The 13,078-nt window shown below is 37.4% G+C and overlaps 1 protein-coding gene across 1 annotated transcript; it reads right to left on the minus strand.

Annotated features, from left to right (window-relative positions):
• Window positions 1-555: 555 nt before the first annotated feature.
• On the minus strand, window positions 556-2,751 carry LOC100654767 (olfactory receptor 4K15). The gene has a single exon (XM_010602604.3). It carries the CDS (start codon window positions 1,629-1,631, stop codon window positions 657-659), a length of 975 nt encoding a protein of 324 aa, XP_010600906.1. The 5' UTR covers window positions 1,632-2,751; the 3' UTR covers window positions 556-656.
• Between the last annotated feature and the right edge of the window lie 10,327 nt (window positions 2,752-13,078).

A 13,078-nucleotide genomic window follows, 5' to 3' on the forward strand; every position in this document is an offset into this window, starting at 1 on the left:
ACATGTTTGACCTTGATATGGAATACACACAAGGACCTTCTTCCATTTAATTGGATTTCATTGTTCATATAACCTGAGTACCACTGTTCATATAATCTCACTTTGCATTGAAGACTGGGCTTGGCACAGGGCCCCCCTGAAAACTGGTGGCGATCCTCTTAATCACGCAATAACTGAGTCAGAGTAGTATTCACGAGTTGCTATTTGTTAGCAGGAGAGTTAACACAGATCTAGGCAAAATAATAAGGTGGCATCATCATTCTTCCCACTGAAACAAATTGTTGAAAAACGTATTCCCTTATTTACATATAGTAAAAATCATATTGGTTGGGGTCCAAACATACAGTTTTCCCCATATAGAGTCCAATGGGTTTATACTTTATGAGTAAATGCCATTTTCTTGTTGATTCAGAGTCAATAACAATTTATTTTAAAACTACTTTGAATTAAAAAAAAATCTGGAAGATAAATAAAATAAATAGAAGAAAAATAAGATTAAAAGTGCTAAAATTTATTATGCTTTTTATTATCACCATTATCCCTTAATTCACATTAACCCACTCTTTCCACTGGTTAAAGTGATTTGCTTTAACATCACAATGATTCCATTTATAACAGTCCAGAGACAAGACTAAAGTGGTAATAGTCCTGTAGCTTTACTTGGTTCCCAGGAAAAGAACGTTTATTACGACCGCAGAAACCTGGCCAGGCTTCAGATACGGGCTCTTCAGTTTTGACATAGCTGCCTTCACCTCTTTGTTCCTTAGAGTGTAGATAACTGGGTTTAAGATGGGAGTAAAGATAGTATAGAACACAGCAAGAACTTTATCCACTGAATAACTGCTGAAGGGCCACACATAGATGAAAATGCATGGTCCAAAGAACAACGTGACCACAGTGATGTGGGCAGTCAGCGTGGAGCGGGCCTTTGCCATGCTAGCAGAGGAGCGGTTTCTCACTGTGATCAGTATCACCGTGTAGGAGACCACCAAGAGGAGGAAGGAACTCATAGAAAGAAAGCCACTGTCTGCTACTATCAGTAGGCTTACAACATAAGTGTCAATGCAGGCTAGCTTGGTCACTAAAGGGAGGTCACAGAAGAAACTATCTACCTCATTAGGACCACAAAAAGGTAAGTTAACAGTAAAAGCCAGCTGACTAGTAGTATGGATGAAGCCAACACACCAGGAGATGAGAACCAGAACAATACACGTACAGCGGCTCATGATTGTCATATAGTGGAGAGGCTTACATATAGCAACATAACGGTCATAGGCCATGGATACAAGGAGCACCATCTCACTGCCCGTGAAGAGATGAACAAAGAAAATCTGGGCCAGGCAAGCATCAAAAGAAATAGTCTTTCGCCCTACCAGTAAGTCTGCAATCATTTTTGGTGTAGCAAAAGAGGCCACACATATATCTACAAAAGACAGGTTTGCAAGGAGAAAGTACATGGGGGTATGAAGGTGAGCATCTGAGGTCACTGTGAGGATGATGAGAAAGTTGCCTAGCAAGACAGCTATGTAGAGTAGAGAAAATATGACAAACAAAAAAGGTTGGAGCTCCTGAGAACTAGAGAGTCCCAGTAACACAAATTCGGTCACCTGAGAATAATTAGTCTCATTCATTGGCTTTGGAAGGGCCTTTATCTTCAGTTACCTGAATAGGAAAGAAAGAGAGGTCAATCAAACAACTGTAGGGGCTCGATTTCTCAATTTCACCTAGTTTTTAGGGATTCTAACTCTTACTAGCATTCATGTGTCCGGGTTTTCATGCATTACTAAGATAAAAATTCTACTCAAAAAGGAAAGTTGGTATGAGTGGATGGAGGATTGTCATGGAGATGTTCAACTCGTTGCTTCATCCAATTACATGAATTTAAGAAGTTAAATCAACTAATTTACAAGTGAAATCGAATATATGAAAAGTTATTTTGAAATCACAGAAATCCAGTCTAAGAATCTACAGACACAATCTGAATCTTTTTTTCCCCCTAAATCACAGGTAAGAAAGAAAGAGAGGGAGAGAGAAAGGAAGGAAGGAAGGAAGGAAGGAAGGAAGGAAGGAAGGAAGGAAGGAAGGAAGGAAGGAAGGAAGGAAGGAAGGAAGGGAAGAGAGAGAGAGAGAGAAAGAAAAAGAAAGAAAGGAAGGAAGGAAGGAAGGAAGGAAGGAAGGAAGGAAGGAAGGAAGGAAGGAAGAAAGGAAGAAAGGAAGAAAGGAAGAAAGGAAGAAAGGAAGAAAGAAGAAAGAAAGAAAGAAAGAAAGAAAGAAAGAAAGAAAGAAAGAAAGAAAGAAAGAAAGAAAGAAAGAAAGAAAGAAAGAAAGAAAGAAAGAAAGAAAGAAAGAAAGAAAGAAAGAAAGAAAGAAAGAAAGAAAGAAAGAAAGAAAGAAAGAAAGAAAGAAAGAAAGAAAGAAAGAAAGAAAGAAAGAAAGAAAGAAAGAGAAAAAGGAAGAAAGAGAAAAAGAAAGAAAAGTGAACTGCTACCACAGAGGAATGGAATTTCCCAAACTTAACATTGAGCAAAAATATCAAATATGAAAGAGTATATACTGTATGCACCTACTTAAATAATGTTCAAAAATAAAATTAATTGATGATGTTAGAAGCCAAGGTAGTAATTATCCTTGAAGGGGGAATAGGAAAAGGAAGGAAGCATGGTGGGGCAGAGGCTCTGGAAGTGCTAGAAATGTTCTGTTCCTTGATGCAGATGAGAGTTACACGGGTCAGTTCACTTGAGAACAGTGTTCTTAAAATTTGTGCTCTTTTTTGTATATATGTTTATATTAATAAAAATTAAAACGAGAGAGCCAGAGAGACAGTATTCTGGTTGTGAGATAGATCATAGGAAAAAAAAAAAAAAACACTGACTAGAGTAATTAGATATTATCCTTTCCTCTGTCCAGTGACAAATTATGTAAACTCGAATACAAAAGCCTGACAAAACTGAAAGGACCAGCAATTACTGGAACTCTTTCTGTATCTTCTGTCTGTGGCTCAGCTCTTCATGAAGTTCTACTTTATGAAGAAACCTAAGGCATTAGTTCCTTTCAGTTTATCCCTGGAGATACTAAGGTCATTTAAACTCAGCCAGAAAAAAAAAAAAAATTTTTTTTTTCTTTATTGAAGTTGCTTGGAGCCCTAGCGGAGCAATGGTTAAGAGCTTGGCTGCTAACCAAAAAGTCAGCAGTTCGAATCCACCAGCAGCTGCTTGGAAACCCTAAGAGGCAGTTCTGCTCTGTCCTAAAGGGTCAGCATGAGTCAGAATTGACTCGATGGCAACACATTGGTTTATTGGTGTTGCTTAATTACAATATACGTTTTACTGAGTTTTGATTGGTATTTGATTTGGTGAAGCTTTTTAATTGTAATGTTATATAAGATTGGAGTATATAGAATAAGGCATTTAGGCCTTTCTTTTCCGCTTATTTATTCTGTTCTGCTTTATCAGAACGTTCACATTTTTTATGTTATTTTTACTTTTATAAACTGTGCAGTACTTAGAAAAGTTCTGTGGTAAATACTGAAAATAAAAAGTGCAATTTAAATGAGCAGCATTTTATCTGATTTTGAAGAATCTAACCATTTATTAACCACTTGTATTTTTTTCTATTAATATTATCTTAAATTATAATTGCTTAGTCTCTTTTTGAGTGTTGCTGGAGGGTTTATGCATAATGACAGGACATGTGATGAATAATTTTAACTCTCAGACTCCCAGACTCATCTCTATAGTTCATTTCTCTAATACACACACACACACAGACACACACACACACAAAACCTAATGCATGTGTTATTATGGATCATATAAAAAATGTGATCCAAAGATTTCCAGAAGATGTTGAAAAGTGGAGTTTGAAGTCAAAGTAAGTCACTGGCCAAATTACACACTGGGACAAAGTTCATCTTGGAAAAGCCAGCAGATTCTCTTAAATGCCCTTCTCCCCTCCTCATCACTTCTCAGGAGCCTGCTGTCATCAGGTTAAACCAGATGCCACCTTGGCTTGTCCTCCCTGGAAAGCACCCTCTGAGGCTTCCAGATCTAAATGGTGCACTGAAGCCCTAGAGGTGGGAAAGGCAAAAATACCTGGTAAAAGCGGCTAATAAGGTCTCATATGTACCTCTTCAGAAAGAGCAAAGCCTTAAGCAGAGGGAATGAGTCTCCTAGAGGAAGCTTCTGGTGCTACAGCAGAGAAGGGTGGCAGGAGGCATTTTCAAGCAAAGGAGACTGTCTGGTGCCTTTAGAATGACACTGTGGCTAATCCAATTGTGTGGGAGAATCATCACAATAGTCATTCTCCTTATAGCTTTTCTGAGACTTCTGCAAAGCTGTATTCCTCCATTATGACTTTGGCTTTTTGGAGTGTCTAGAAAAAGAAGGGACCCTGCTTTCCATGAAGTAATATGTTGGGCAAATTGATCCCACCAGTATTTCAGTTTCTTAATATATAAGATGAATGCGTTAGGTGACAAGAGCTTTAAGTTTCTCTGTAATATAAATTCATTATTTTTTAGTTTATTCATTCTTGAGTATTTGAATACCTACTTTGACCAGGGTGTTGTACTAGACACTGAGATATGGCAGTTAGGCTTACAACTTGCCTGCCGGAAGATCATTTACTACTAATTATAATCCAGTGTTCATTTAGAGAAGTTAATGGTCCCTCATTTCTCTATACTTCCCAGCCCATTCCTTACTAGATGAAACAAAAGTGAATTTATTGCTTAATAAAAGGACTACCTTTATGCCCAATAAAATCACTGTACTACAGTGGAAACAACGTTATTGAAATGAAAGATTCTAAGTTAAAATCATATCAGGCGGGTATCTGACACTGAGCAGTGCATTTAGCCTTTCAGGGCTCATTGGCCTGAAATATTAGATATTGAGGACAATATTACCGTCAAAGAGACTTTCAATATGTTTTTTAAAAGATGATGTAGGTGAGAGGTCTTTAATAAATTGTGATGACTACCCATATGTAAACATTCTTAATAATGAATATTTCACATCAGAATTACTATTTTTTTCTAATAATTATGCCTGCTCAAAGATAGCATGATCTGACATATGTAAGGATGAGTTTCCAATTAGTAGATGTGCTCAAGTAAAGGCCAATTTTTCATTTCTTATGATATTTTAGGGAGACTTAATATATGCATGGAAACCCCAGTGGTGTAGTGGTTAAGTGTTACTGCTGCTAACCAAAAGATCAGCAGTTTCAATCTGCCAGGCACTGCTTGGAAACTCTATGGGGCAGTTCTATTCTGCCCTGTAGGGTCGCTAGGAGTCTGAATCAACTCAATGGCAGAGGGTTTTGATTTTGGTAATATATGCATACGGTTTTGTAGTAGGTGAGCTTCATGGCCCTCCTAATCCGAAATCCGAACAATCATACTTTTCCCTCATATTCCTATCTGGGATATTAGGGCAGGTTTGTGAAGTAAAGTATCAGTATAATTACAAACTTACCAAACCGTATCAGTTCAAAGGTACATCATTTACAAGCTTTTCACATCGCCACCCCCACCCCCATTCCTGCCCCAAATCCAGGTCAGAGGTATGTATAATGGTCACTATGACGACAAAGGCTGGTGTATGATTTCAGAAGAATGTTGAAAAATGCTTTCACTTACCTGAAATGAAATGGAAAGTGTGGAAATATCCTGTAGGCTGGGTGGCAAAAATGGTTTGCATTCAACTAAAGGTTGGAGATTCAAACTCACCCAACAGCACTGAGGAAGAAAGGCCTGTCAATCTGCTTCTGTAAAGACTACAACTAAGAAAACCCTATGGGTGAGTTCTACTCTGTGACACATGGGGTTGCCAGGAGTCCAATCAACTCAACAGCAATGAGTTTGTTTTTTTTGGTCGATAATCCTTGGAAAGAATTTAGTTGTTACTTCCTCCTCTTATAAGAAAACACCGACCTGATTCTGAGCAAATGAGTCATAAAGAGCTTTGTTTTAGGAAGAAGGAAACAGGCTCAGGATGTCCGTTGCCAGGATGGGCCGTCTCCAAGAAGGTGGGAGAAGGTTGGATGCAGTATTCCAATGGAGGCCCTAGCTGGGGGAGCACCTGGGAACAGTCAGGAACCTGAAAGACAGAAGGCAAAAAGAACAAAATGCTGAAAAGAAAACTTCCTGTTCTACAAATTTTCATAAAATTTGCCTAGCTGTAGCTATATAGCTTCTGTTTACAATAACAGTAAACTAGTTAATCATAAAAAAACTTTTAAAGACCTTTAGAAATTAAAACCAAACATACATGAAGAGTGTTGATTCCTGGCCTCCATTCCAGCTGCAAGCATAGAATTTTTACCTCTACATCATAGGAAAATGCCACTTTCCAACTTAATCTCCTCTGAAAGGTCCAGAATGCGGATGGAATCTCCGGGGTGTTAAAGCATTGTGTTTAAGGGGAAGCATCAGCAACTTTATCTGGGTTTTCACATAAGGTTCCATTTTCTAACTAGAAAATACTGTCAAGAATATTTTTTAGGAATTATAACAAATGATAGTGATTGTTTTAAGATCTGGGGACTGTAAAAACACTGCAATATTAGAAATATTGCACAAATTTAACAAAACCACGCTTAGCCTTTCATCTCATTTTTCCTTGATTCAAAGCATGGATAACTTTTTCCTGTTTTCCTCAGGGGTGTGTTATGTATAATCATCACATAATTGAGTCAAGCATTTTATTCAGTAATAATACAATGCATTTTCCTATAATGGCAATTCTATTTTAAAAGCTAGGAATCATGCATGGAATATACGTGTTTTGTTTTCCCATAACTAGGTGTGCAGCAGGACATTTTGACTTTTATTTATTACTTATGTTAGTATTTTTCTGTCATAAATTAAAAAGGACCATTCTGAATTATAAGCTTTAAAATGATCTGAAGTACTGGTGAAGAGTGAGCTTCTTGGAACAAGTAAACACATGAGACTATGTGGGTAGCTCCTGTCTGGAGAAGAGATGGGAGGGCAGAAGGGGTCCGAAGCTGGCCGAATGGGCATGAAAATAGAGAGTTGGGGAATGAGTGTGCTATCTCATTAGTGGCAGTGCAACTAGGAGTATATAGCAAGGTGTATATGAGTTTTTGAACGAGAGACTGACTAGGTTTGTAAACTTTCACTTAAAGCACAATAAAAATTAAAAAAAAAAAGTCCTGAAGTTCATATCAAAGAATGATGTCCAAAGACAACATGGACTATGCAGAGAGTATTAGCCCGGAATATAGAAAATATTGTTTCTACTGCTACCTCTGACTAAATAACTTTGGAGCTTTTGCCAAATCACATATCTTTCCATAGGTTTAGTTTCTCCTAAAAAACAAAACAAAAAAAAAGTGAAAATTTCTTCCTCCTAAACTCCAATATTCTATCATTCTGTTTTTAAAAACATGAAGCCCCCAAAAAGCAAATGAATTCCATAATAAAAATAATTGTAACAGGTTGAAGTAAAATAAACAGTATATGCAATCAAATGGGCAAAACCATCCTCACTTTAGCAAAGAAATACAGCCTTCAGTCATTTTCCAGTCAGGTATCTGGACAACAGTAAACAGGCAAAATGGGCACAGGATCTGGGAAGGTTAAGCCAGAGTGGGAAGGATAATTGCCCGCCCTGTCCTCTGAAGTAGAAGACTAAGAAACAACAGCACCCTTCCCTCCCTGGGCTTGTAATATCTGTACCTACCAGGAAAAATAACATTCTTCAGGATCCGTCGGAAGGGAAGCAAAATTGGGAAACTCGTGTCTTCCCAGATTTCTGTCTTCACCCTTTATTTACTCTCTAAAATGTCATTGTTCTTAGCTCACAGATATAAGAAAAGCCATCACAATGATTAGAAGCTCATTAGGGATTTAACATCACCAGGTTGTAGTGACAAAGGGACCTAGAGGAGGGTTGTGATAGCAGAAATCACCTGTATTTGGGATAATTATGTGAGAGCATTTTTTTTTTTGGCGCTGCTCACAAGAATAATAGTGCATCACCTTGAGTATTTTACAAATGGACCAAGCAGCAAATAAATGGAAATGGCTTGTCCTGTAGGGGAAATTGTAACGTGGTGGAAAGAAAGACATAATGATGAATAATTTTATTGACTACGGTAGTCCTTTCTACTTCAGGAGAGCATGAGAACAGTGCCATTGGGAGTGTTGCAAGTTGATGTGGAACAATTACGTGCCCCTGCATACTACACAGTAAGGCATACACCTGATATTTTAACAACCCCAGAAAAGCCACATGTTCGCTTTCCAAAGGCAAGGATTCTAGGGTAGGGTAGGAGAGTAAGAGTTTGTGTTTTACATCAGAGACACCGCATCCTCAGAGTAGATTCTGGATACAGATATCACCTACCCCAAACTCCCTGAACCCTGTTTTTCCTATTGTCAGCTCAAGTCAACTATGTTCTGGTTTGGATTACCTCCTCACGCCCCAGCAATGAGATGTAGGAAGTACCTCCAGGCAGAAAACTAGGTCGACTATAATGTTCACCTTTTTTTTTTTTTATTAGGGATCTAATCTTGTGTTGCCAGTAGTGCAATGCTTAAAAACAGTTATTTCATATACTTTGTCTAGATTTCTAGTTGATTACAAGGAGAGATTAAGTTCATTACCAGGTTTTTCATCATGGCTATAGGTGGGGGTTCTTGCATTCTTTTTTTTAATCATGAATACGGCTTACTTCTTTTTTAAAATGAGGTATAATTTAAGTACCATAAAATTAATGTTTTTTTTATTGTGGTAAATATATATATGTAACATAGCATTTGCTCTCTCCACATTCTCCACAAGCACAATACAATGACATTGTTTTTGTCACATTGTGCAAGCATCACCATTATCTACATTCAAATTTTTACATCACCGTTAACAAGCTCTGTGTCCTCTTAGCAATGAGTCCCCCTCTTCCCTTCCTTTTCACCTTGCCCCTGATAACGACTAATCAACCTTGGTCTGTATATACTTTCCCAATGTAGATATTTCACACAAGTGAAATCATACAACATTAGTCCTTTTGCGACTGACTTATTTAGCTCAGTATGATGTTTTCAAGATTCATTCATGCTGTACTGTGTGTCAGTAATCCTTTTTTGTTGCTGAGTAGTGTTCCATTGCATTGATGTACTGTATTTTGTTTATCCATTCGTCTGTTGATGGACAGTTAGTTTGAGCATGCATCTGTTTGTACTCCAGCTTTCAGTTATTTTGATTATATACCTAAAAGTAGAAACAACACACCATTAAATAATCAATGGGTTGGAAAGAAATGAAAAGAAAAATCAGAAAAAATTTAGAGTTGAATGAAAATGAGTGCATAACATAGCAAAACTTACGTGATGCAGTGAAAAATGCACAGAGGGAAATGTATAGCTGTAAATGCCGACAAAAAAGGAAGAAAGGCCATAATTCAATAATCTAACATCACAACTTGAGGAACTAGAAAAAAAAAAGAGAAAACTAAATCCAACAAAACCAGAAGGAAGGAGATAACAAAGTTCAGAGTGAAGATAAATAGAGAACAGAAAAACAATACAGAGAACTGATGAAAACAGAAGTTGGTCCTTTGAAAAGATCAATAAAATCAACAAAACTTTAGCTAGACAAAGAAGGAAGAGAGAGAAGATGCATATATCTAGAATCAGAAATCAAAGTGAGGACATTACAACTGACCCTACAGAAATAAAACGGATCATAAGAGAATAATTAAAACAATCATATGCCAACAAATTAGATAATTTAAATGAAATGGACATACTCCCAGAAACACATAAACTTTCTGCATCTAATCAAGAAGTACAAAATTGTAACAGATTCATAACAAGTGAAAAGATTAAATCAGTAATAAAAAACTTCCTAACAAAGTCCTGGGTCAGATGGCTTCATTGGGCAATTCTACCAAAGATTTATAGAAGTGACCCCAATCCGTCTTAAGCTATAAAAAAAATAAAAGAAGAAGAGGAAACACTTCTTTATGTAATTCTTTATTTTTCATTGTGCTTTAGGTGAACATTTACAGAACAAATTAGTTTCTTATTCAAAAATTCATACACAAATTGTTTTGTGACATTGTTTGCAATCCATGTGATATGTCAACACTCTAACCTCCCCACCCTGGGTTCCTCGTTTCCATTCGGAGAATTTTCCTGACCTTCTTGCCTTCTTGTCTTTGCTTTTGGGCAGGTGTTGTTCATTTGTTCTCCTATATATGATTGAACTATGAAGCACATTCCTTACATGTGTTATTGTTTGTTTTATAGATGTCTTTTAGTCATCTAGTGCTGTTATAACAGAAATACCACAAGTGGATGGCTTCAACAAGCAGAAGTTTATTCTCTCACAGTCTCATAGGCTAGAAGTCCAAATTTAGGGTGCCAGCTCCAGGAGAAGACTTTCTCTTTTTGTCGGCTCTGGAGGAAGGCCCTTGTCATCAATCTGCTCCTGGTCTAGGAGCTTCTTGGCTCAAGAACCCTGGGTCCCCACTGCTTTCTTTTATATTTCTAAAGAGATTGGCTCAAGACACAGTCGAACCTTGTAGATTGAGTCCTACTTCATTACCATAACTGCCGCCTATGCCACCTCATTAACATCATAGAGGTAGCATTTACAACACATAGAAAAATCACATCAGATGACAAAATGGTGGATCATTACACCATACTAGGAATCATGGCCTAGACAAATTGATACACATAATTTTGGGGGGACACAATTAAATCATGACAATAGGCTTGTCTAATTTTTGGCTGAAGGGTGCACTCCAGGAGTGACTTCAGTTCTGAGGCAAAAGGGTGTTTGGAGGCCATAGTCTCAGGAGCTCCTCCAGTCTCTGTCAGACCAGTAAGTCTGGTCTTTGTGTGTGTGTGTGAATTTGAATTTTGTTCTACATTTTTCTCATGCTCTGCCCAGGAACCTCTACTGTGATCCCTGTCAGAGCAGTAGGTGGTAATAGCCACGCTCCATCTAGTTATCCTGGGCTCAGGCTGGTGAAGGCTGGAGTATTCGTGGTCCATTAGTCCTTTGGACTAGTATTTCCCTTGTGTCTTTGGTTTTCTTCATTCTCCTTTATTCTGGACTGAATGGAACCAGTAGATAAATCTTAGGTGTCTGCTTACAAGCTTTTATAGCCTCAGACACTACTCACCAAAGTTGGGTGTAGACATTTTCTTCATGAATTATGTTATGTCAGTTGACCTAGATGACCCCTATAAACACTGTCCCCAGCCCTCAGCCCAGTAATTCAGTTCTTCACAGTGTTTGGGTGTGTCCGTGAAGCTTTTCTGACTTTGCCTTGGTCAAGATGTGCTGACTTTCCTTTATTGTGTGCTCTCTTTCCCTTCACAAAAGTTAACACTTACCTACTATCTAGTTAGTGATTTCCCCTCCCCAACCTTCCACACCCTCATAACCTTCAAAGACTGTTTCTTTCTGTGTGTATACCTTTTCTTGAGTTTTTACAATAGCGTTCTCTCTCTGTTGAGAATAACGTTGGCTGTTGGTTTTTTATAGATGTCCTTTGTTATGTTGAGGAATTTCCCTTCTATTCCTATTTTATTGAGGGTTTTTATCAGGAATGAATGTTGGACTTTATAAATGCTTTTTCTGTGTCTATTGAGATGATTGTGTTATTCTTTTGTTTTATTTATGTGGTGGATTACGTTGATTGATTTTCTAATGTTGAACCATCCTTGCCTACCTGGTATGAAACCAGCTTAGTGATGTTGTATTCTTTTTTTGGTATGATGCTGAATTCTGTTGGCTAGAATTTTGTTAAGAACGTTTGCATCTATATTCATGAGAGATATTAGCTGTAATTTTCTTTCTGTGGTATATTCTCCTGACTTTGGTATAGGGTTGTGCTGGCTTCATGGAATAAATCCAGGAGCATTCCTTTGTTTTCTATTCCCTGAAATAGTTTGAGTAATACTGTTGTAAGCTCTTCTCTGAACTTTTGGCAGAATTCTCCAGTGAAGCCTTCAGGCCAGATTTTTTTTTTTTTTTTTTTAATTACCTCTTCAATGTCTTCTCTCATTATGGGTCTGTTCAGACTTTATATCTTAGTTTTTGTTACTTTAGATAGGTAGTATGTTTCTAGAAGTTCATCCATTTCCTGTAGGTTCTCAAATTTGTTGGAGCGCAATTGTTCATAGTATTCTGTTATGATCCCTTATATTTCAGTTGGGTGTGTTGTAGTAACCCACATGTCATTTCTTATCAGGGTTATTTAACTCCTCTTCCGTTTTCCTTTCGTTAATTTGTCCAGTGGTTTGTCAATTTTGTTGCTCTTTTCAAAGAACTGACTTTTGGTCTCATTCTTCCAGTTGTTTTTCTGTTCCCTATTTCATTTATTTCTACTCTATTATTTCCCTTCTTTTGATGGCTGTGGGCTTCTTTTGCTGTTCTCTTTTATTTGTTTAGGTTGTAAGGCTAACATTTTGATTTTGGTCATTCTTTTTTGATGTGTGGATTTATCGCTATAAATTAACCCCTGAGCACTACCTTTGCTGCATCCCAAAGGTTTGTTATGTTTTCATTCTCATTTGATTCTAAGAATTATTTATTCTCTCTGTGCTTTCTTTTATTATCCAGGTCTTTTTAAGCAAGATATTATTCAGTTTCCTTGAGTTTGATTTTTTGATTGTTGTTCTTCCCCTTATTGATTTCTACTTTCATGGTGTTGTGATCAGAGAGAACATTTTATATTATTTCAATGTTCTGGATTTCATTGATGGCTGTTTTACAACCTAAAATGTGGTCTATTCTGGAGCATGTTCCATGTACATTGTAAAAGAATGTACACTTTGCTGCTGTTGGGTGGAGTGTTCTATTTATGACCAAGAGGTAAAATAATTTAATTTTGGCCTTTAGATCTTCTGTATCTTTGTTGACTTTTTGTTCTAGATGTTCAATCCTTTACCGTGTTGTTAGAGTTTGTTCAAATCTACCAGCCACTCCATGGTAGAAAAATGTGGCAGCTTGCTTCCATAAAGATTGTAGCCTTAGAAGCCCTATCAGGCAGTTCTACTCTGTCCTATAGGGTCACTATCAAGCAAAATCAG

Source organism: Loxodonta africana, chromosome 10 (genome assembly GCF_030014295.1).
Source record: "Loxodonta africana isolate mLoxAfr1 chromosome 10, mLoxAfr1.hap2, whole genome shotgun sequence".
Taxonomy (NCBI): Eukaryota; Metazoa; Chordata; class Mammalia; order Proboscidea; family Elephantidae; genus Loxodonta; species Loxodonta africana.

Bases quoted from the DNA above. Each gene is read 5' to 3' on its own strand.
- LOC100654767 (XM_010602604.3), bottom strand. From the start codon at position 1,631: ATGAATGAGACTAATTATTCTCAGGTGACCGAATTTGTGTTACTGGGA.